Below are 23,283 nucleotides of genomic sequence, written 5' to 3' on the forward strand. Positions count from 1 at the left end.
TGACCTCAGGAATGTGCGACGGGTCAGTGTGGATGAAGTTTCTCTCTGTGTCTGACGCTGGTAGTGTGTGTTGAGGCACTCACTAGAGATACAGCGTGGAACAGGCCCCTCTGCTCAGCATCTCACTGATTTAACCCTAGCCTGATCGTAGGACAATTTACAATGACCAATTAACCTACTGATGCTGTGTGTTTGGAATGTAAGAGGAACCCAGAGCACCCAAGGGAAATCCACACCTGTCTATCCAAGTACGAATGTATCCTGTCACTTGGAATACCTTCCAAAAATTTAACTGCGATGGACTTCAGGCTCACTGGTCTATAATTTCCCAATTTATTCGTAGGGTCCTCTCTCGAACAAGAAAGTGTATTTGCATGCACTTAATGTGATTGTGAGCGTAACTGTGGGAATGTACATTGGGGTGCGTGATATTGTTTGTTCAGATATGCATAGTACATGAGCATTATGTACATATGTGTGTCCGTGTATATGTGTAGATATGTTGTATCTGTGCAGGATATCCTTGGTTATTGAACATAGGTGAGCTTTCTTACAGGTATAACCACGTATTATGTACAATTGTGGTACGTGTATCTTTGTGTGTGGGCGAGACAAAACTGTAAGTGTATCTGTGGATGCATGTGTGTGATGAATTCATTGTGTGAGTGTTTGTGGATGTCCGTGTGTGATGAATTCATTCTGCGTGTTTGTGAGTGTCCGTGTGTGATGAATTCATTGTGTGTGTGTATTTGTGGATGTCCGTGTGATGAATTCATTGTGTGTAAGTGTTTGTGGGTGTCCGTGTGATGAATTTATTGTGTGTGAGTGTTTGTGGGTGTCCGTGTGTGATGAATTCATTGTGTGTAAGTGTTTGTGGGTGTCCGTGTGTGATGAATTTGTTGTGTGAGTGTTTTTGTGAATGCCTGTGTGTGATGAATTCATTGTGTATGAGTGTTTGTGGGTGTCCCTGTGATGAATTCATTGTGTGTGTGTTTGTGGGTGCAAAGAATTCACTGTGTGAGTGTGATCATTCATGTGAGTGATATTGGTGAATGAGCGTGTACTTATGTGTGACTCATAGGCATACATGTACAATGTGAATGAGCGTGTGATGTATATGTATGTGTAATGATTTGTGTACGTGTTTTACACACGTATGAATGATGTTTATAGAATGTGCTGTCTGAAGGCTGAGAGAATATGTAGTGCACTTTCTTCTCTCCCTCCCTCCCCTCCTCCTTCCCCTAACTCCCATGCTCGACAGCCCTCTCCCTAATTCACTCTTCCCCTTCCCAGCCCCTCCCTCTCTCTCAGTGCACACCCCTTTGACTTCCCTTCTCTCTCCCCCACCCTCCCTTCCTGTCCACTTTTTCCATTCCACTGCCTCTCACCATCCTACCCCTGTCCTTTCTCTCTCTCCACACCCTACCATCTCCCTTCTTTCTCCCCATCCTTCCTCTGCCACCCTTCCTGCCCCTTCCCTCCCATCAACCCCTTCTTCCACCATCCCTCTTTCCCCAGCTTCCCATCTCCCTTCGTCCCTTCTCTGCCTTCCCATCATCCCTCTCTCCCTCCTCCAGCCTTCCTTCTCCCCCCTTCCCAGCCTACCTCCCTCCCCCACCCTCCCTTCACCCCTTCTTCCCCACTCCCTCTCCCCAACTCTCCCATCTCCCTTCCCCACCCTCCCTTCACCCCTTCTTCTTCTCCCCACTCCCTCTCCCCAACTCTCCCATCTCCCTTCCCCATGCTCACTTCATTCCCTCCACTCTTCCCACTCCTCTTTCTCCGTGCCCCTTCGCTTTCGTCCCGCTTCTCGCCTCTCTCCTCTCCGTCTTTCCCGTCCCCCGTCCCCCCCATTGCTGTCCCCGGGGCGGGGATTACAGTTGCAGACAGGGTCCGCTGTATCTGTAACTGGGGCTCGGGGCTGCATCTGCCGCCTGTCGTGTGATGTGGGCGCGGAACGAATACACGCCCCCCAGTCGCTGGGCTGCTTTGATGTGGAGGCGGAGGGTGCGCTCTCGGCGGGTCCTCCCCCTCTGTCGGCCGAGGGCTGGCACTTGCGAACGTCACGGCGAGCGGGCAGTGCGGCCGAGGCGGCGGAACCTGCAGGCGCGATGGCTCTGCTGACCGACATCCTCCTGTTGCTATCGGCGGCCGCAGGTAAGGGAGGGCAAAGTCCCCGCACCCAGGCGACACTCCCCACCACACGCAGGCTGGGAGCGCGGGCAACACTGCTGAAGTTGCAAGTTTAGCGGCGGTCTGGGCAGGTGTTCGGAGCCCGCACTTCAGTAAATTTTCCTCACCGCACTGGTTCCCACACCGTCCACCTCCGTCCGACCCTCCACTCTCACCTTCGCTATATCCCACATTCCTTCTTTCTCATTTTCTCTAACTCTTCGTTCTCTCTCCCTATTTCTTTCACTGCCACTTTCCTTCTCTCCTCTCCCCTCCTTCTGCCGTCCCTCTCACTCCCGCAGGATCGCACAACCGAGGGAATGCCAACCAGTTCACTCTCCGCAGCAGACATCAATAACACTCAAACTTCTGGTGCGTCTCACTCCTCACTCCAGCATTCATCCCTCTCTCTCCCTCTCTCAAACGACACTGCTCTCTCTCTCTCACTCTGCTCGGCTCCTTATTTACACCCTAGGTACCTTTGCATCGAGATGACCATCTCTCTTTCTCCTTCACTTTCTCTCTTTCCTTACATTCTCCTCTTCCCTTTCTTCTGTCTTTCTTCAGTCACTCCCTCGCTCCCTTCCCGAATTCAGTCCTTTTCTCTACCCCTCTCCTCCGATGTCCCCTCCTTTACCGTCTCTCTGGTTCCAGTTTTCTCATTCCTTCCTTTCCACTCTCACTATCCACCTGACCCCCCTGTCCCAACCAGCTTTCTCTCTCCCCACTCTATCCCACCCCCTCTATCTTCCACCTACATTCTCTGGGTGGGGAGTGCTGGTTTACTCTACGGAGAGTAGAACATTAACCCCGTGCTGAGTGACCATTAATTGCTTCTCACTCTGGCTGCTGCCTGACCCGCGGTGTGTTTCTGGTTTCTGTATCCTCTCTCTTTTGTCCCTACCTAAATCTATCGCTTCACACCTCGCCCAACTCCTCCTGGCCCCTCCCGCTGCTCTTGCCAGTCTTCTCTCACTCTGCATTCTGCGTTCTCTCTTCGCTGGACGCAATCCAGATACTCAATTTAATTCATTAAAGTTCGTGCTCTTGCAGAAATTCTTGCTGTCTCATTCTCCTTGCATCTGACCGCCCCTACCACCCCCGCACACTCACTGTATTCTCCTTTCCTCTCTTGCTTTGTCCCTGCAACCCCACTCCAGTGCCCCTACCCTACCCCGTCCTCTGCAGTATCAGTTCTCTCTGATAACCCTGCCGCCTCTCAACTTGCCTACACTTCTGCACCTGTCTGCCCCTTTGTCTCTTTCTCTCCCCTCTCCTTTCTTTCATCCTGTCCATCACTTTCATTCCGTTCTCCATCTCTCTATTCTCTCCCCCCACTCTGCACCCTTCCCTTTCACCCTCTCTCTCTCTCTCTCTCTCTCTCTCTCTCTCACACACACAGACGCGTTCTGTTTCCACCATTGTTTGCAGACCATCTCCCTAAGTTGACAGCTCCCCAGCTGTTGTGTGAGGCTAGTGCAGGGGGGTGGGCTGTGACGGGGAGGGGTGAGTGTGCGGGAGAGGTTGGCGCTGGAAGGGTGAAAGGCCTGTTACATTCCCCAGACGGATTGTGAGCCTCAGCTCCCTGTGGAGACGAGGCAGGTTTGCCAAGAGTGGGATTCCGAGCATTCCTGGGATAAGACTCTCCGCGCAAGAGATAGGACACAGGCCAGGAGGGTGGGGGGAGGGTGAGAGGCTGGAGTGACTGTGCCGACTGTTGTTCCGTGTAAGCGGGAGGCTTTGTTCCAGAGGCGGTGATGATTAATGGAAGCGCTCGGTGCAGGGTTTCATCAACATGTTGCCACAGCTCTGCATTCCCCAAGCACAGGCCTGTTATTAAACACACCTCCTCTCCTAACGGCGCCCCTCCTCCCTGCGATTTGCAGGTGAAGTGGGGATGGGGGATGGGCGAGGGGTGAACGGACAAACAGTAATTACCCAGGGCGACGGGACACTCACAAAGGTTCCCCTGCATGGACGGAAGAGGGGGCCACTCGGAGAAATAGCGGAGGGGTGGGAGGGGGGACGGTTTGCTGTCTGTATGTTGCTGTTTACAGGGCACAGGTGAGACACACCTGGAAGGTGGGTGAAGTCTTTGTTTTAGAAAAGGCAGACGGGGGTTGGCCCGGCACAGATTCACACAATACTAGTCTGGAGTCCGGAAAAAGTAATTCTGACCTGCCTGTTTCCGCGGCCGGTCTCGGGAAAATGAAGCTGTCTTCAGCGAGCCACCGCACTACGGACCATGGAGACAGAGGTCAAGGCAGATTGTCAACAGTTTCCAACAATGAGAGGGTCTCGATGGAGAGGACAGAGTTGCAATGTCAGAAAGTGGTCACTTGACAATGAGGTGCACGCTGTGATAGAGTACCGTGGGAACAGGTCTGTCACACGAAAACACCAGGGTTCTGTACCAGAGGGGCCAGGTCCATTCTGTGTCAGTACGGACAGGTTAATCACACTAAAACACTGGGTCTCAGTAGCATTGGGGATGGGTCAGTCACACTAAACCACTGGGACTCAGTAGCATTGGGGACGGGTCAGTCACACTAAACCACTGGGACTCAGTACCATTGGGGACGGGTCAGTCACACTAAAACACTGGGACTCAGTAGCATTGGGGACGGGTCAGTCACACTAAAACACTGGGACTCAGTACCATTGGGGACGGGTCAGTCACACTAAAACACTGGGACTCAGTACCATTGGGGACGGGTCAGTCACACTAAACCACTGGGACTCAGTAGCATTGGGGACGGGTCAGTCACACTAAACCACTGGGACTCAGTACCATTGGGGACGGGTCAGTCACACTAAACCACTGGGACTCAGTACCATTGGGGACGGGTCAGTCACACTAAACCACTGGGACTCAGTAGCATTGGGGACGGGTCAGTCACACTAAACCACTGGGACTCAGTAGCATTGGGGACGGGTCAGTCACACTAAACCACTGGGACTCAGTAGCATTGGGGACGGGTCAGTCACACTAAACCACTGGGACTCAGTAGCATTGGGGACGGGTCAGTCACACTAATACACAATGTTCAGTACCATTAGGGATGGGTCTGTCAGTATAACATAAAGGTACGGTACCGGTGGGATGGGTCTGTCACTATGACTGAGTACAGTGACGGTGAGACGGGTCTGTCACTATAACACTGAGTACAGTGACGGTGGGATGGGTCTGTCACTATAACACTGAGTACAGTGACGGTGGGACGGGTCTGTCACTATAACACTGAGTACAGTGATGGTGGGACAGGTCTGTCACTATAACACTGAGTACAGTGACAGTGGGACGGGTTGGTCACTATGACTAAGTACAGTGACGGTGGGACGGGTCTGTCACTATAACACTGAGCACAGTGATGGTGGGATGGGTCTGTCACTATAACACTGAGCACAGTGATGGTGGGATGGGTTGGTCACTATGACTGAGTACAGTGACGATGGGACGGGTCTGTCACTATAACATTGAGTACAGTGACGGTGGGACGGGTCTGTCACTATAACACTGAGTACAGTGACGGTGGGACGGGTCTGTCACTATAACACTGAGTACAGTGACAGTGGGACGGGTCTGTCACTATAACACTGAGTACAGTGACGGTGAGACAGGTCTGTCACTATAACACTGAGTACAGTGACGGTGGGACGGGTCTGTCACTATAACACTGAGTACAGTGACGGTGAGACAGGTCTGTCACTATAACACTGAGTACAGTGACAGTGGGACGGGTTGGTCACTATGACTGAGTACAGTGACGGTGAGACAGGTCTGTCACTATAACACTGAGTACAGTGACGGTGGGACGGGTCTGTCACTATAACACTGAGTACAGTGACGGTGAGACGGGTCTGTCACTATGACTAAGTACAGTGACGGTGGGACAGGTTGGTCACTATGACTGAGTACAGTGACGGTGGGACGGGTCTGTCACTATAACACTGAGTACAGTGACAGTGGGACGGGTTGGTCACTATGACTAAGTACAGTGACGATGGGACGGGTCTGTCACTATAACACTGAGTACAGTGATGTTGGGTGGGTCAGTCACTATAACACTGAGTACAGTGATGGTGGGATGGGTCTGTCACTATAACACTGAGCACAGTGATGGTGGGATGGGTTGGTCACTATGACTGAGTACAGTGACGGTGGGACGGGTCTGTCACTATAACACTGAGTACAGTGACGGTGGGATGGGTTGGTCACTATGACTGAGTACAGTGACGGTGGGACGGGTCTGTCACTATAACACTGAGTACAGTGATGCTGGGTGGGTCAGTCACTATAACGCTGAGTACAGTGACGGTGGGACGGGTCTGTCACTATAACACTGAGTACAGTGACGGTGGGATGGGTCTGTCACTATAACACTGAGTACAGTGACGGTGGGACAGGTCTGTCACTATAACACTGAGTACAGTGACGGTGGGATGGGTCTGTCACTATAACACTGAGTACAGTGACGGTGGGACAGGTCTGTCACTATAACACTGAGCACAGTGATGGTGGGACGGGTCAGTCACTATAACACTGAGTACAGTGACGGTGAGACGGGTCTGTCACTATAACACTGAGTACAGTGACGGTGGGACGGGTCTGTCACTATGACTGAGTACAGTGACGGTGGGATGGGTCTGTCACTATAACACTGAGTACAGTGATGTTGGGTGGGTCAGTCACTATAACACTGAGTACAGTGACGGTGGGACGGGTCAGTCACTATAACGCTGAGTACAGTGATGGTGGGACAGGTCTGTCACTATAACACTGAGTACAGTGACGGTGGGACAGGTCTGTCACTATGACTAAGTACAGTGACGGTGGGATGGGTCTGTCACTATAACACTGAGCACAGTGATGGTGGGACAGGACTGTTCTACAAAACTGCAATACAGTCTGGTGAAGACTGGTCTGACAATGTACAACACCACTGTTGAGTCATTGTAAGGAAAGCAAATGCAATATTATTTATTTAGAAAGGACTTGATTATAAAAGCAAAAATGTGATGCAGAGGATTTCTAAGGCATAAGTCTGCCTGCACTTGAAGTATTGTGAGCAGTTTTGGTTCCTTTATCTAAGAAAGGATCTGCCTGCTTTGGGGGGGGGGGGGGTTCCAAAAAAGGTTCACGAGAATGATTCCAGGAATGAAATAATTAACGTTTGAGGAGTGTTTGATGGTCCTGCACCTGTACTCAGTATAGAAGACTGAGTGGGTCTCATTGAAATTTGTTGAATATCGAAAGGCCTCGATTGAGTGGAGGGGATGTTTCCTGCAATGTGAGAGTCGAGGATCAGCAGCACCGCCTCAGAAAAGAGGGACATTTCTTTAGAAAGTAGATGAGGAAGAACTTTTTAATGGGTTCTTGGTTAGGAAAGCTGCCAAAAGTAATGGGAAGAAGGCTGGAGAATAGAGTTGAGAGAGAAAATCAATCAGATATGATGGAATGGCAGAGGGAAGGTGTTATGGGAAAATGGGTTCAAGATTTGTTGTGGACAGGTACTTTTTGAACAGTTTGTGTGGACATATGTTGCAGACAGGAGTTGTGGACAGGAGTTGTTATGGTTAGGTACTATTGCAGACAGGCCTGTTCATTCCTCATGAAAACATTCATACAGTGAGGGACTGAGGTGAAGATTCTCCAACTGTCCTGGAAAAATGTTCATTTGAACAGTCCATTTGACTTCCCAGATGCTGACCGACCCTTCGAGTTTCTCGCTGAAAGCTCCAAGGATCGTGGCTTGACTGTGGATATCATTACAAAAACAGTGCTCAACGGGGGTGGGGGTGGCTGTGTGGCGAGAGTGTTTTTTCCCCCTCAGCTGCAGGTCCAGGAGTCCTGGTCTCAGAGTGAGGGGTTGGCCATTCAGAAAGGAGACGTTACTGCACCCAGAGGGCAGGGAACCTCCGGTATTTCCTCTCCCGGAGGGTCTGAGAGAATGCCGGACATGAAGAAATGGAGGGGGTCTGGGTAAGTGCATGGAGGTGGGGCTGAGGGGGATAAGCGAGAGCCTCACTGAATGGGACAGCAGCAACTTGAGGGATCGAACTCTTTCATGCTCTTCTACATTTATGTAAAAGGTCACTTGGTTCCCAAAAATCTAAAAATATTGAGATCCCGCCATCTATATATAACCACTGATCTGGCCAAATACCTCTCCAGAAATATCAGCCAGTCACAGATAGTCCTGATGGGAATTGAGCAGAATGTGTAATGAAGGACTTGCTCCTACAGGGAGGGAGGAGAGAGACTGTAGGTGGGCGCTGGCTGGATACGCACAGAGGAGCGACCATTGCCTAAGTATGCAGCCGCTCCTTGTACCTCGGAGGGTCAGTACCAGACCCTGGCCTAATAGTAACCCTGCCCCTCTCCCTATCCCTAACCCACATTTCCCTATAATACTCTGTGTCCCCTTCTGCCACTACACCCCTCCTGCTCTCTAAAATACTCTTTGCCCCTAAACCTTTATGGTAACTGCCCCCTCCAACTAAACTCCTCCCTGTCTCTGTGATCCCTACCATCCTTTATACCCCCCATCTGTAACATGCTCCAGCTCTTACACCCCTCCCTGTCTCTGTAACTTCCACCATCCCCATGACCCTCCCCATCTCTACACCCCTCTCTGTCTTTGTAACCCCCTCCAGCCTCTACACCCCTCCCCATCTCTGTAACCCCTACTATCCCCTACCCCTATCCCATCCCTGTAATGCCTACCGTACAACCTTTGTTAACTTGTCTGACTATCACTGACTGGTTTTCCTGCTGCCCAGCTAAACACTTGTTTGCCAGTCACTGATCTCACAGGGACAGTTTTTCAAGCTCCCTCATTGACTTTCCCTGTGCAGGTGAAGGGTCTCAGCCTGAAATGTCGACTGTTTATTACTCTCCAGAGACGCTGTCTAATCTACTGTTCTTGTATCATTTTGTGTGTGTTGCTCTGGATTTCTCAAACCTTGATGATTTGAGATGATTTTCTGATGTGAACTAGGCCTTGACCCCAATTTTACCCTCAGGCCTCTGAATCAGGCCTTGTCCCAGATCCAACACCGGGCCTATGTGAATTAGGCCTTGTCCAAAATGCAACACCAGGCCTCTGTGAATCAGGCCTTGTCCCAGATCCAACACCAGGCCTCTGTGAATCAGGCCTTGTCCCAGATCCAACACCAGGCCTATGTGAATCAGGCCTTGTCCCAATCCAACTACAGTCCACTTTGAATAAGGCCTTGTTCAAAACCATAATGAGAGAGAGAGGGATGAAGAAGGTTGGAAGGGGAATGAAGTGGGGCAGGTGTGATGCAGGGCCATGAGAGGATTCTCAGTCAGTGGACCCTCATCACGGTTCCTCCCCCTGACATCCGCCCTTTTCTGAATCCTCTCGACCCACCTCCCTTCCCCTCCTCCTCCCCCCTTCCCCAAAGGTAGTATATGCAAGGTATTCTGCCTGGTGGTCAGAGTCAGAGTTCTGTTCTGGGACCCCTGCTCTTTGTGAGGAAGTGGAAGGGTGAGTTAGTAAGCTTGCAGATGACACAAAGGAGGATTAGGTACTTTGTAAGAGGGAAGAGTTTGATTTATTATGTAAATTGAAGGTTTGGGACCACTCATGGGTTGAAGGAAACACACTAGCTGTACTGTTCTACGTTCCTTTCCCTCTTTCCTCCCATCTCCCCTCACTGTCCCATTCCCCTTCCTTCTCCTACCACCAAGTTTCCCTCCCCTCCGCCACTGAAAAGAGGAGGGCACATACTGAAATTGACATTGAGGACGTTAGAGGGGTTGGTTCCTGAGGCAGCGGGTTAATCAGATGCACTCACTGTGTTTTGGAGAAAATTAAGCAGAGGGACAGAGGGAGACAGCACCATCATTCTGACTGTCCCTCATGTACTGCCATGGTTTATCGGTGAGCTAGAGCACTACAGTCTCAGCGTGGCTGCCCGCCCCTCCGACGAACACCCATGCTCAGAACGCTGGTCGCTCCTCACCACCCCTGTGCATCCCACCCCCTTCACCGCCTGTCCTTCGTCACTCCCCATACCCCCTCCTCACTGTTCACTCACCAGCCCTCCCCCCACCCCCCATGGCAAACCCTCCTCAATGTTCCTCCCACAACACGGTAGGGCGGCTCTCGCCAGGTGGGGTCGAACTTCACATTCCTCAGGGTGAGTGAGATGCTGTGCTGGAGTGGGTGTTCTGCCCACAGTAACTACTGTGTAACCCGACTCCTCTGCAGGTTTGTCATCTGCCGAGCAGAGGGGGGACCCTGCGGGGCTGGGGGTGGGGATGGTGGTTTTGCTGGGGATTATGGAACAGGACGCGAGCACCTGCTCTCTCTCTCTCTCTCTCTCTCTGTACAAATATTGTCTCCGCTCGCAGCTGGCTGCTTCTCTTCAACTCTCAGCGGCTGTTCATACTCATTCCGGACACAACACAACTTTGAGCTCCCCGTGTTCCATCACCAGGTCGTTGTGAGTGGCAGAGGCCGCCAGAGGGTGGAGGGTGCTGACTCCCAGAGCCAGGTCTGTGGCCCAAGCAGAGAGCGAGGGGGGCCACTATGTTTACACAGTTTATCCCAGTTTCATTACAATTCCACACGGACAGCTGAGCAGCGCAGACACCGCTGAATCTCCACCCCCTCAGGCAGTGCTGCCATATCCCCGGCAATGGCAGAGGGAAACATCCACACTGCCTCTCCGAGAGCTCAGCTCTTTGGGACCCCTTCTGCACTATTAAACACCCCTATTCTTACTGATAATTTCCTGAAGATTTCCTCTTGTAATAACCCCTTTCTCTTAGAGACCCCCTCTCACTGAGACAGACTCGATCCCACCTCCCAGTGACCTCTTGCCTAGTGATCCCCTCTCTCAGTACCAGCCCTGCCCCCATCACTGTAATCCTCTCTCCCTGACCCACTCACTTCCTCCGTGTCTCCCTTCTCCCAATGCCCCTCTCCTCCTCCCAATGAGCCCCTCCAGCTCCTCTCTCAGTGACTCTGTCCTAGACACCCTCTCCAGCCCCTCCCCACAGATTCCTCTACCAGTGACCCTTCTCCCAGAGAACCCGTCCTCACGTCTTTGAATGATCCCTTCTCCCTCTCAAATTGACCCCACTCCTGGTAACCCTCTCCCAGTTACCCCTCCCAGAGAATTCCCTTTCTCCCATCCCAGAAACCCCTTTACTAGTGAACTCCTCTCCCAACTCTTTGATACATTCAGTTGATGTCAGTTTACATACACCTTAGCCAAATACATTCATACTCAGTTTTTCACAATTCCTGACATTTAATCCTAGAAAACATTCCGTCTTAGGTCAGTTAGAATCACTACTTTATTTTAAGAATGTGAAATATCAGAATAATAGTAGAGAGAATGATTTATTTCAGCTTTTATATCTTCCATCACATTCCCAGTGGGTCAGAAGCTTACATACACTTTGTTAGTATTTGGTAGCATTGCCTTTAAATTGTTTAACTTGGGTCAAACATTTTGGGTGGCCTTGCACAAGCTTCTCACAATAAGTTGCTGGAATTTTGTTGCATTCCTCCAGACAGAACTGGTATAACCGAGTCAGGTTTGTAGACCTCCTTGCTCGCACACACTTTTTCTGTTCTGCCCACAAATTTTCTGTCAGATTGAGGTCAGGCTTTGTGATGGCCACTCCAATACCTGGACGTTGTTGTCCTTAAGCAATTTTGCCACAACTTTGGAGGTATGCTTAGGGTCATTGTCCATTTGGAAGACCCATTTGCGACCGAGCTTTAATTTCCTGGCTGATGTTGCTTCAGTATATCCACAAAATTTTCCTTCCTCATGATGCCATCTATTTTGTGAAGTGCACCATGGTTTCCTGCAGCAAAGCACCCCCACAACATGATGCTGCCACCCGCGTGCTTCACGGTTGTGATGGTGTTCTTCGCCTTGCAAGCCTCACCCTTTTTCCTCCAAACATAATGATGGTCATTATGGCAAACAGCTCAATTTTTGTTTCATCAGACCAGAGGACATTTCTCCAAAAGGTGAGATCTTTGTCCCCATGTGTACTTGCAAACTGGAGTCTGGCTTTTTTATGGCAGTTTTGGAGCAGTGGCTTCTTCCTTGGTGAGCAGGTTATGTCGATATAGGACTCGTTTTTCTGTGGATATAGACAGTTGTCTACCTGTTTCCTCCAGCATCTTCACAAGGTCCTTTGTTGTTGTTGTGGGATTGATTTGCACTTTTCACAGAAAAGTATGTTCATCTCTAGGAGACAGAATGGGTCTCTTTCCTGAGCGGTATAACGGCTGCGTGGTCCCATGCTGTTTATACTTATGTTTATACGTACTATTGTTTGTACAGATGAACGTGGTATCTTCAGGCATTTGGAAATTACTCCCACAGATGAACCAGACTTGTGGAAATCCACCATTTAATTTTCTGAGGTCTTGGCTGATTTCTTTTGATTTTGTTTATAAAATTCTGACCCAGAATTGTGATATGGTCAATTAAAAGTGAAATAATCTGTCTGTAAACAATTGTTGGAAAATTGCTCGTGTCATGCACAAGTAGACGTCCTCAACATCTTGCCAAAATTATAGTTTTCTAATATGAAATCTGTGGAGTAGTTAATGAGTTTCAATGACTCCAACCTAAGTGTATGTAAACTTCTGACTTCAACTGTAGTCTGTCTGACTCACTCGCTATCTTTATCTCACACTCTTACAGACTCACTCAAACCCAGATACACAAACACATACATAGACACCCACAGTTACTGTGGGTCTGTCTGCCTGCTGTATCAGACTTAAAGAGTAGGGTTGGCATGCACATATAGCAGGTAATGTGCTCAAGGGAACTTTTTTTTTTGTAATTTATTTTTTATTGAAATTCAGCATCATACAAACATTTCCATAAGATGTATTTCGGATACTGTACGGATATGTTCATATATTCATGTTTGCCACAAATCTCCACATAGTATTTATCTGAGATATACACTTACAGAAAAGAAAGAACAAACAAAAGGAAAACTATGTACAAATAGGGAGTGATCTTTTTTTTACAACAGATTCATTGATTTGTGAGAATAAAGTCAGGCCTATGGGATGTTAAGTAGTTAAACCATTTCTCCCAGTATGAATCAAATTGTTCTGATTTATGATTGACAGATGCTGTTATCTTCTCCATTTTGTAAATGCCCATTGTAATTTCCGTCCATGTATTTAAAGTTGGGCTCTCCTGTGATAACCATTTCCTGGTAAGAGTCCTTTTACCAGCCACCAGCAGTATATTCATTAAATATTTACCGGTACCTCTTTTCAACTATTCTTGAGGTATATACCCAAAATATATGGTCTTACTTTCTAAGGGTTTTTCACGTTTAAAAATGTCTTGTAGGGCATTGTGTATCCCCCTCCAACAGTCTTTGATAATGGGGCAATCCCAGAAAATATAATAATGATTTGCATTTTGATTTCCATAACTTCTCCAGCCAACAGGGAGGTTACTATCATAATGGGATTTCTGTGAGGTGTATTAAAATATCTTATCAAGTTTTTCTACCCATACTCCCTCCATTTTTGTGAACTGGTCCACTTCCATTGATACCCCCATATTATTGTCCAGTCTTCCGCAGATATAGCTATACCCCCTTCCTTCTCCCATTTTGTTTTAATGCATGACGTCAAGTGTGTTTTAAGATGTGACAGACCCTTATACACACTTGAAATGATTCTACTACCATTATCTGAATTATATGCTTTTCTAAACAGTTCTATCAAGCATGTACTTGGTTACGATTTTCACCCTCCTGTTAACATAATGCTGCATCTGCAAATACCGATGAAAGTCTTGTTTTTCTAATGTGTTTCTCTTTAAGCATTTCAAAACTGAACAGTGTACCTTCTTTTATTATATTGCATAAAACTGTATTCCTTTAGCTGTCCAGTCCTTAATTCTAGCATGCTGTTTATTCAGCGTAAGGGGACAATCTTTAATTGAAACGCATCCAACCTACAGACCTTGGAGTATTTTAATACGTTTTTTCAGAATATCGTTGAGACCGGACCAGGAACACTGAGTTCCCAGTAGGTATGTGAGGCAGGACAGACACAGTTTTGAAGTATGTTTTCAAACTGGGTGACACCAGACTGGGAACGCTGGGTTCCCATTTGATTTTTGGGCAGGATGGACACAGTTTTGATGCTCGTTTTCAGACAGTGGGTGAGACCAGATCGGGAACACTGGCTTCCCAGTTTGTGAGGCAGGATGAACACCGTGCAGAGAAGAGTCAGATTACAGGTTAACAGCACAAGCATTCTGGTGGAGTTCAGCAAGTTGCATCGATAGTGGAGTTTGGAAGAACAACCGAACACTTCACGAAAACAGAAGAGCACAATAATACATGGCCATTTGGCCCCTCAGGCCCTACTACACCATTCCCCATCACTGCAGCTGCTCTCCCTCAGCCTCTCCTCCCTTAAGTGTTCCCTCAATTCCCTCAAAGTGTAGGATTCTCTCTCGGAGTCACCCTCAGCCCTACCTACCTGCACTAATCTTGTCCCCTTGACTCCCTCAGAGTGTGGGTATCTCAGAGAGCTTCTGGGAGAGGTAGTTCCCGAGATTCACCAAATCACTGGGTGAAGGGATCAGGTATCCTGAGTGACCTGAATTATCTCATTCTGAGACTGGGGCCCCCGGTCCTGATTTGTCTGGTGGGGGCATAACACCTTCCCCACAACCCCCTGTGGTTGTCAGGGCAGGGGAGACTTGATTAGTCTGCCCCTCTCTGTCCTCAGCCCAATGCCTAGTCACTGCTGAAAGTCTGTACCCGGACGGTAGAAGGGTTGTTTAGTGGTGGCTGGGGTTCTGATCGAGAGGACTGCTTGCGTTCCTCAAGGGTTGTTGTAGCCGCCATCACCCAGGGATATGGGGATTGCCCGGGGTCACCCTCCTGATGCTGGAATGGCGTCAGGGTGTCAGGATGTGAGTCACACTCTGTATTTGTGTGTGTGTGCGCGCACATAGGTTTGTGTGTGTGTGTTTGCATAGGTTTGTGTGTGTATGTACAGGTTTGTGCATGTGTGTGTGTGTGCGTGCATAGGTTTGTGTGTTTGTGCGTGTGTGTGTGTGCGTTCATGCAGGGAACAGGCCTGTGGAAGGAACATCTCTGCTAACGGTGCCCTCTTCCCCACCAGCTGCCCTGGGATCTGTGGAGGTCTTTCTCCAGGAACAGATGAACGCGGAGGTGATGCACAGCGTGACCATCCCCTGTACACACACTATCACCGGTACCCACAGCAACGTTGTGGTGGAGTGGTTTGTGGTGAGTGGGGTTATTCAGTCTGGGAATGGAAGGGTGGGGGGGCAGACAGCCAGAGGGAGGCAGAAAAGTCCCTTTTTCCATGCTTGTCTGAAGAACTGTTTCCTCCAGGAGCAAGTGGAGTGATCACAAGGGGCTGGGGGGGGGGGGTGAGTGGTGGGGTTCACAGCAACACCCAGAGGTTCAGGCCCACAGACAACTGAAGACCAGCACCTCCCACTGACACCCCTCGAGGTGACCACAGGACACAAACCTCATCAAGAGATTACTGATCACAATACCCTCCTTGAGGGAGCTCATTGGTGGACTCCCCCCCCCCCCACAACACCCCACCAAGGGGGAACAGGCGTTGTCCACAAATTTTCTGAATATTTCTGCCCTCCCTGTGCTGTTGTACTGACAGTGGAACCCTCACTCAGTACCTTCCCTCCACCCCTCAGTCACTCCCATGCCCGCCCAGGTCTCTGTAACCCCTCTCCCTTCCCGGGGCCCCTCCTGTCTCTATAAATCCTCTCCTTCCCATATACCCCTTCCTGTCTCTGTGAACCCTCGCCCTCCCCTATACTGCTCACTGTCTCTATAAACCCTCTCCCTTCCCTACACCCCTCTCTGGTTCTGTGACTGTTCTTCCTCCCCTACAACCCTCCCTGATTTGTGAACCATTTCCCTCCCTGTCCCTAGAATCCTCTCCACCCCTATTCGAATTTCCCTTTCAACTGCAGCTCCAATGGCAGCAATAGAGGGTCTCAGCTTCTTGGGCCCATGCTTCATGTGTGAGCACTGTGGATGGCTGAGCTCACAGATTCTGTCTCCCCATTCTCCCATCTACAGCTGACCAGGAATAACAATCGTGAGCGTATCGCCTACAAGGACCGGACGAACAGCATAGTGGACCCCAGCACAGAATTCACGGACAGGGTATCGGTAGATGCAAACTACAGCCTGACCATCAGCCCAGTTCAGCTGCAGGATGAACGATCGTTCCTCTGTCAGGTCATCGCTGGGGCCGCAGGCAGTCATGAGGGCAAGACTGACCTGAAGGTGTACGGTGAGGGGATTTCAGCCTGCAGAGGTGTAGAGTCCGGGGAACAGAGACGGAGTGTCCAATTTCCCTAACGGCTCTTTCCCATTCATTCCCACCATCCACACTGCCAACGGGACTCCATCCCTTTCCCATTCATTCCCACCATCCACACTGCCAATGGGACTCCATCCCTTTCCCATTCATTCCCACTGTCCACACTCCCAACGGGACTCCATCCCTTTCCCATTCACTCCCACCGTCCACACTCCCAATGGGACTCCATCCCTTTCCCATTCATTCCCACTGTCCACACTGCCAATGGGACTCCATCCCTTTCCCATTCATTCCCACTGTCCACACTCCCAACGGGACTCCATCCCTTTCCCATTCATTCCCACCGTCCACACTCCCAATGGGACTCCATCCCTTTCCCATTCATTCCCACTGTCCACACTGCCAATGGGACTCCATCCCTTTCCCATTCATTCCCACTGTCCACACTCCCAACGGGACTCCATCCCTTTCCCATTCATTCCCACCGTCCACACTGCCAATAGGACTCCATCCCTTTCCCATTCATTCCCACTGTCCACTCTGCCAATGGGACTCCATCCCTTTCCCATTCACTCCCACTGTCCACACTGCCAATGGGACTCCATCCCTTTCCCATTCATTCCCACTGTCCACACTGCCAATGGGACTCCATCCCTTTCCCATTCACTCCCACTGTCCACACTGCCAATGGGACTCCATCCCTTTCCCATTCATTCCCACTGTCCACACTGCCAATGGGACTCCATCCCTTTCCCATTCATTCCCACTGTCCACACTGCCAATGGGACTCCATCTCTTTCCCATTCACTCCCACTGTCCACACTGCCAATGGGACTCCATCCCTTTCCCATTCATTCCCACTGTCCACACTGCCAATGGGACTCCATCCCTTTCCCATTCACTCCCACTGTCCACACTCCCAACGGGACTCCATCCCTTTCCCATTCACTCCCACCGTCCACACTCCCAACGGGACTCCATCCCTTTCCCATTCACTCCCACCGTCCACACTCCCAACGGGACTCCATCCCTTTCCCATTCATTCCCACTGTCCACACTGCCAATGGGACTCCATCCCTTTCCCATTCATTTCCACTGTCCACACTCCCAACGGGACTCCATCCCTTTCCCATTCACTCCCACTGTCCACACTCCCAACGGGACTCCATCCCTTTCCCATTCATTTCCACTGTCCACACTCCCAACGGGACTCCATCCCTTTCCCATTCATTCCCACTGTCCACACTGCCAATGGGACTCCATCCCTTTCCCATTCACTCCCACTGTCCACACTCCCATTGGGACCATCCCTTTCCCATTCATTCCCACTGTCCACACTGCCAATGGGACTCCATCCCTTTCCCATTCATTCCCACTGTCCACATTGCCAATGGGACTCCATCCCTTTCCCATTCATTCCCACTGTCCACACTCCCAATGGGACTCCATCCCTTTCCCATTCACTCCCACCGTTCATACTCCCAATGGGACTCCATCCCTTTCCCATTCACTCCCACCATCCACAGTCCCAATGGAACCCACCCTTTCCCATTCACTCCCACTATTCACACTCCCAGTGAGACCCACTCCTTCCATTTGCTCCCACAATCCACACCCCCTACGACACTCCACTCCTTTCCATCCACTCCCAATGGGACCCACCCTTTCCCATTCATTTCCACCATCCGTACTGCTGATGGGACTCCACCCCTTTCCCTGTACTCTCACTGTTCATACTCCCAATTGGACTCCACCCTTTCCCATTCACTCCCATCGTTCACACTCCGAATAGGACCCCATCTTTCCCATTCACTCCCACCATCAACACCCCCAATGATACTCCACTCCTTTCCATTCACTCCCAATGGGACCCACCCTTTCCCATTTACTCCCACTGTCCACACTGCCAATGGGACCCACTCCTTCCCATTCACTCCAGTCGTCCACACCCCCAATGAGACCCATCCCGGTTCATTCACTCCCATTGGATACCACCCTTGCTCATTTGCTCACACTGTCCGTCGCTCCAAAAGGACAGTGATGTTGGGGACCCTCTGAGCTACGTATATAGGCATGGGGTGGGTTTCCAGAAATTAATTCTGTCAGGATTACTGTATGGTGAATGGTGGCTGGAATGGTGGTGTTCCAGAGAGTGTGGACTTCAGTGGAGGGATGTGATCTATCATGGACTGGGAGTATGAGAGGGCAGGGTGGGGAGTGAGAGACAGTAGGAATGTATGGTTTGGGGGACAGTGGAAGGATCTGTGAGGTTGGGCTGGTGATAGGGAGGAGATTGGAAGTCTGTGGGAGTGGGTGAGAGGTGAGGAGTGGAAGTCCGTGGGAGGGGTTTGGAGTGCCTATCCTAGATTGGTGAGTTGGGGGTCCCGCCTGTGTTGGAATCGGTGACGTTTCTGGGCTGAGCTTATCTGGCTGTTCACTCACTTGTCACCCCCTTTCCCTGTTTCCCTGCAGATTCCCCGGAACGGCCGGAGGTGACGCCAAACCCTGCCATCTTGTCAGTGATGGCGCCTCTCCTGTCAGAGGTAGGGCAAGGCATCAAATCAGGGGTCAAATGGGAAAGGATAGTGTGGGAGAGGGGCGTGAGCTGGGGACAGTGAGGGAGGGGCAGAGGCAGGAGGGGGAGGAAAAGAGACAGAATAAAGCGACCCTATTCTGATTGGCTTCCAGTTACTCATGGTGTTACATGAGTTGGTGTTGTAACCATTTCTTTTCATGTTATATGTTAACGATCTGGATGATGGAATTGATGGCTTCCTGACCAAATTTGCAGACAATGTAAAAACAGGTTAATGTATTGTGCGAGGAGCATTTGATGACTCTGGGCCTGTACTTACTTGAGTTTAGAAGAATGAGGGGATGGGGAATCTTACCAAAACCTATTGAATGTTGAAAGGCCTGGATAGAGTGGATGTGGAGAGGGCATTTTGTGTAGTGAGGGACTCTGGGACCAGAGGGCACAGCTTCTGAATAGAGGAACAGAGAAGAGGAAATTCTGTAGCTAGCGGGTGGTGAATCTGTGGAATTCATTACCAGAGATAACTATGGAGGCCAAATCATTGGGAATATTTGAGGAAGAGGTTGATAGATACTTATTAGTCAGGATGAGAAAGGACACAGGGAGAAGGCAGGAGATTAGGGCTGAGAGGGAAAATGGACCAGGCATAACTAAATGGCGGAGAGGACTCGATGGGCCAGATGGCCTAACCCTGTAACTGTATCTTGTGGTCCTCTGACCTTGAGTTCATGACTCGGTGCAGGAAGCTGGAATATATCCACTCGTGCATCTGATCGGCTAGGTTTGGGTTTGGTTCTGGATTTGGTATGGTCCATGTTTGGGATTAGTCCGGGTCTGGACTTTGACTCTCCCCCTTTCTGCCCCAGATCGGAAGTTGCACCAGTCGGAATGGATACCCTGCACCCTCACTCATCTGGTACAAGGACGGATCAGCCCTCGACTCTGTCACCACCCACAACCAGCGTAAGTCATAGTGGGCAGAGGCAGGGTAGAGAAGGGTAGACGAACTGGTCCTGACCTTCCCCACTAATCCCCAAGCGCTGATCCCACTACACTGAACCCATCCCAGACCCCACGCCTCCTCCTCCCATCCGATGGACCAACAGCCCCCGGCTTCAGTTTGGACACCTGAATGGATTTTACCCCGTTCTGGACTCAATTACTTCTTATCACCGACCAGACAACCCTTCATCAGAGACTGGAGTACAATCCATTCTGGACAGAGTTACCCTCTGTCAATGACCAGCTCATCCTCCAACCCGGACCGGAATACTCTTTGTTCTGCACTGGATTTCCCTCGGTCCCTGATCCGACTGCCCTTCATTACGGACCGGAGTAAACTTCGTTCCGGACTGGATTTCCCTCGGTCCCTGATCCGACTGCCCTTCATTGCGGACCGGAGTACACTCCGTTCCGGACCGGATTTCCCTCTGTCCCTGATCCGACTGCCCTTCGTTACGGACCGGAGTACATTCCGTTCCGGACCGGATTTCCCTCGGTCCCTGCTCGGACTGCCCTTCATTACGGACCGGAGTAAACTCCGTTCCGGACTGAATTTCCCTCGGTCCCTAATCCAACTGCCCTTCATTACGGACCGGAGTAAACTTCGTTCCGGACTGAATTTCCCTCGGTCCCTGATCCGACTGCCCTTCATTACGGACTGGATTTCCCTCTGTCCCTGATCCGACTGCCCTTCATTACGGACCGGAGTAAACTCCGTTCCAGACTGAATTTCCCTCGGTCCCTGATCCGACTGCCCTTCGTTACGGACCGGAGTAAACTTCGTTCCGGACCGGATTTCTCTCGGTCACTGATCCGACTGCCCTTCGTTACGGACCGGAGTAAACTCCGTTCCGGACCGGATTTCACTCGGTCCCTGATCCGACTGCCCTTCGTTACGGACCGGAGTACACTCCGTTCCGGACCGGATTTCTCTCGGTCCCTGATCCGACTGCCCTTCGTTACGGACCGGAGTACACTCCGTTCCGGACCGGATTTCTCTCGGTCCCTGATCCGACTGCCCTTCGTTACGGACCGGAGTACACTCCGTTCCGGACCGGATTTCCCTCTGTCCCTGATCCGACTGCCCTTCATTACGGACCGGAGTAAACTTCGTTCCGGACTGGATTTCCCTCGGTCCCTGATCCGACTGCCCTTCATTGCGGACCGGAGTACACTCCGTTCCGGACCGGATTTCCCTCTGTCCCTGATCCGACTGCCCTTCATTACGGACCGGAGTACATTCCGTTCCGGACCGGATTTCCCTCGGTCCCTGCTCGGACTGCCCTTCATTACAGACCGGAGTAAACTCCGTTCCGGACCGGATTTCCCTTGGTCCCTGATCCGACTGCCCTTCATTACGGACCGGAGTACACTCCGTTCCGGACTGGATTTCCCTCTGTCCCTGATCCGACTGCCCTTCGTTACGGACCGGAGTACACTCGTTCCGGACTGGATTTCCCTCGGTCCCTGATCCGACTGCCCTTCATTACGGACCGGAGTACACTCCGTTCCGGACTGGATTTCCCTCGGTCCCTGATCCGACTGCCCTTCATTACGGACTGGATTTCCCTCTGTCCCTGATCCGACTGCCCTTCGTTACGGACCGGAGTAAACTCCGTTCCGGACCGGATTTCCCTCTGTCCCTGATCCGACTGCCCTTCATTACGGACCGGAGTACACTTCGTTCCGGACTGGATTTCCCTCTGTCCCTGATCCGACTGCCCTTCATTACGGACCGGAGTAGTCTCCGTTCCGGACCGGATTTCCCTCGGTCCCTGATCCGACTGCCCTTCATTACGGACCGGAGTAAACTCCGTTTCGGACTGGATTTCCCTCTGTCCCTGATCCGACTGCCCTTCATTACGGACCGGAGTACACTCCGTTCCAGACTGGATTACACTCCGTTCCGGACCGGATTTCCCTCGGTCCCTGATCCGACTGCCCTTCGTTACGGACCGGAGTACATTCCGTTCCGGACCGGATTTCCCTCGGTCCCTGATCCAACTGCCCTTCGTTACGGACCGGAGTACATTCCGTTCCGGACCGGATTTCCCTCGGTCCCTGATCCGACTGACCTTCATTATGGACCGGAGTACACTCCGTTCCGGACTGGATTTCCCTCGGTCCCTGATCCGACTGCCCTTCGTTACGGACCGGAGTACACTCCGTTCCGGACCGGATTTCTCTCGGTCACTGATCCGACTGCCCTTCGTTACGGACCGGAGTACACTCCGTTCCGGACTGGATTTCCCTCGGTCCCTGATCCGACTGCCCTTCATTACGGACCGGAGTACACTCCGTTCCGGACTGGATTTCTCTCGGTCACTGATCCGACTGCCCTTCGTTACGGACCGGAGTACACTCCGTTCCGCACTGGATTTCCCTCGGTCCCTGATCCGACTGCCCTTCATTACGGACTGGATTTCCCTCTGTCCCTGATCCGACTGCCCTTCGTTACGGACCGGAGTACACTCCGTTCCGGACTGGATTTCCCTCTGTCCCTGATCCGACTGCCCTTCATTACGGACCGGAGTAAACTCCGTTCCGGACCGGATTTCTCTCGGTCCCTGATCCGACTGCCCTTCGTTACGGACCGGAGTACACTCCGTTCCGGACCGGATTTCCCTCTGTCCCTGATCCGACTGCCCTTCATTACGGACCGGAGTAAACTTCGTTCCGGACTGGATTTCCCTCGGTCCCTGATCCGACTGCCCTTCATTGCGGACCGGAGTACACTCCGTTCCGGACCGGATTTCCCTCTGTCCCTGATCCGACTGCCCTTCATTACGGACCGGTGTACATTCCGTTCCGGACCGGATTTCCCTCGGTCCCTGCTCGGACTGCCCTTCATTACAGACCGGAGTAAACTCCGTTCCGGACCGGATTTCCCTCGGTCCCTGATCCGACTGCCCTTCATTACGGACCGGAGGACACTCCATTCCGGACTGGATTTCCCTCTGTCCCTGATCCGACTGCCCTTCGTTACGGACCGGAGTACACTCCGTTCCGGACTGGATTTCCCTCGGTCACTGATCCGACTGCCCTTCGTTACAGACCGGAGTAAACTCCGTTCCGGACCGGATTTCCCTCGGTCCCTGATCCGACTGCCCTTCATTACGGACCGGAGTACACTCCGTTCCGGACTGGATTTCCCTCTGTCCCTGATCCGACTGCCCTTCGTTACGGACC

The 23,283-nt window shown here is 51.2% G+C and overlaps 1 protein-coding gene across 4 annotated transcripts in view; it reads left to right on the forward strand.

The window, feature by feature from the left end:
- Nucleotides 1-2,012: 2,012 nt before the first annotated feature.
- LOC132393472 (basal cell adhesion molecule-like) overlaps nucleotides 2,013-23,283 on the forward strand; it is a 50,477-nt gene continuing 29,206 nt past the window's right edge. The window contains exons 1-5 of one of the 4 annotated variants that reach the window (XM_059968758.1): nucleotides 2,013-2,160; nucleotides 15,354-15,481; nucleotides 16,310-16,526; nucleotides 19,029-19,099; nucleotides 19,959-20,055. In XM_059968758.1, coding sequence (XP_059824741.1) covers nucleotides 2,115-2,160; nucleotides 15,354-15,481; nucleotides 16,310-16,526; nucleotides 19,029-19,099; nucleotides 19,959-20,055 — 559 coding nt within the window. In that variant the 5' untranslated portion in view covers nucleotides 2,013-2,114. The other 3 variants (XM_059968768.1, XM_059968750.1, XM_059968778.1) reach the window with 3 other exon arrangements.

This window comes from Hypanus sabinus, chromosome 1, assembly GCF_030144855.1.
Source record: "Hypanus sabinus isolate sHypSab1 chromosome 1, sHypSab1.hap1, whole genome shotgun sequence".
Lineage (NCBI taxonomy): Eukaryota > Metazoa > Chordata > Chondrichthyes > Myliobatiformes > Dasyatidae > Hypanus > Hypanus sabinus.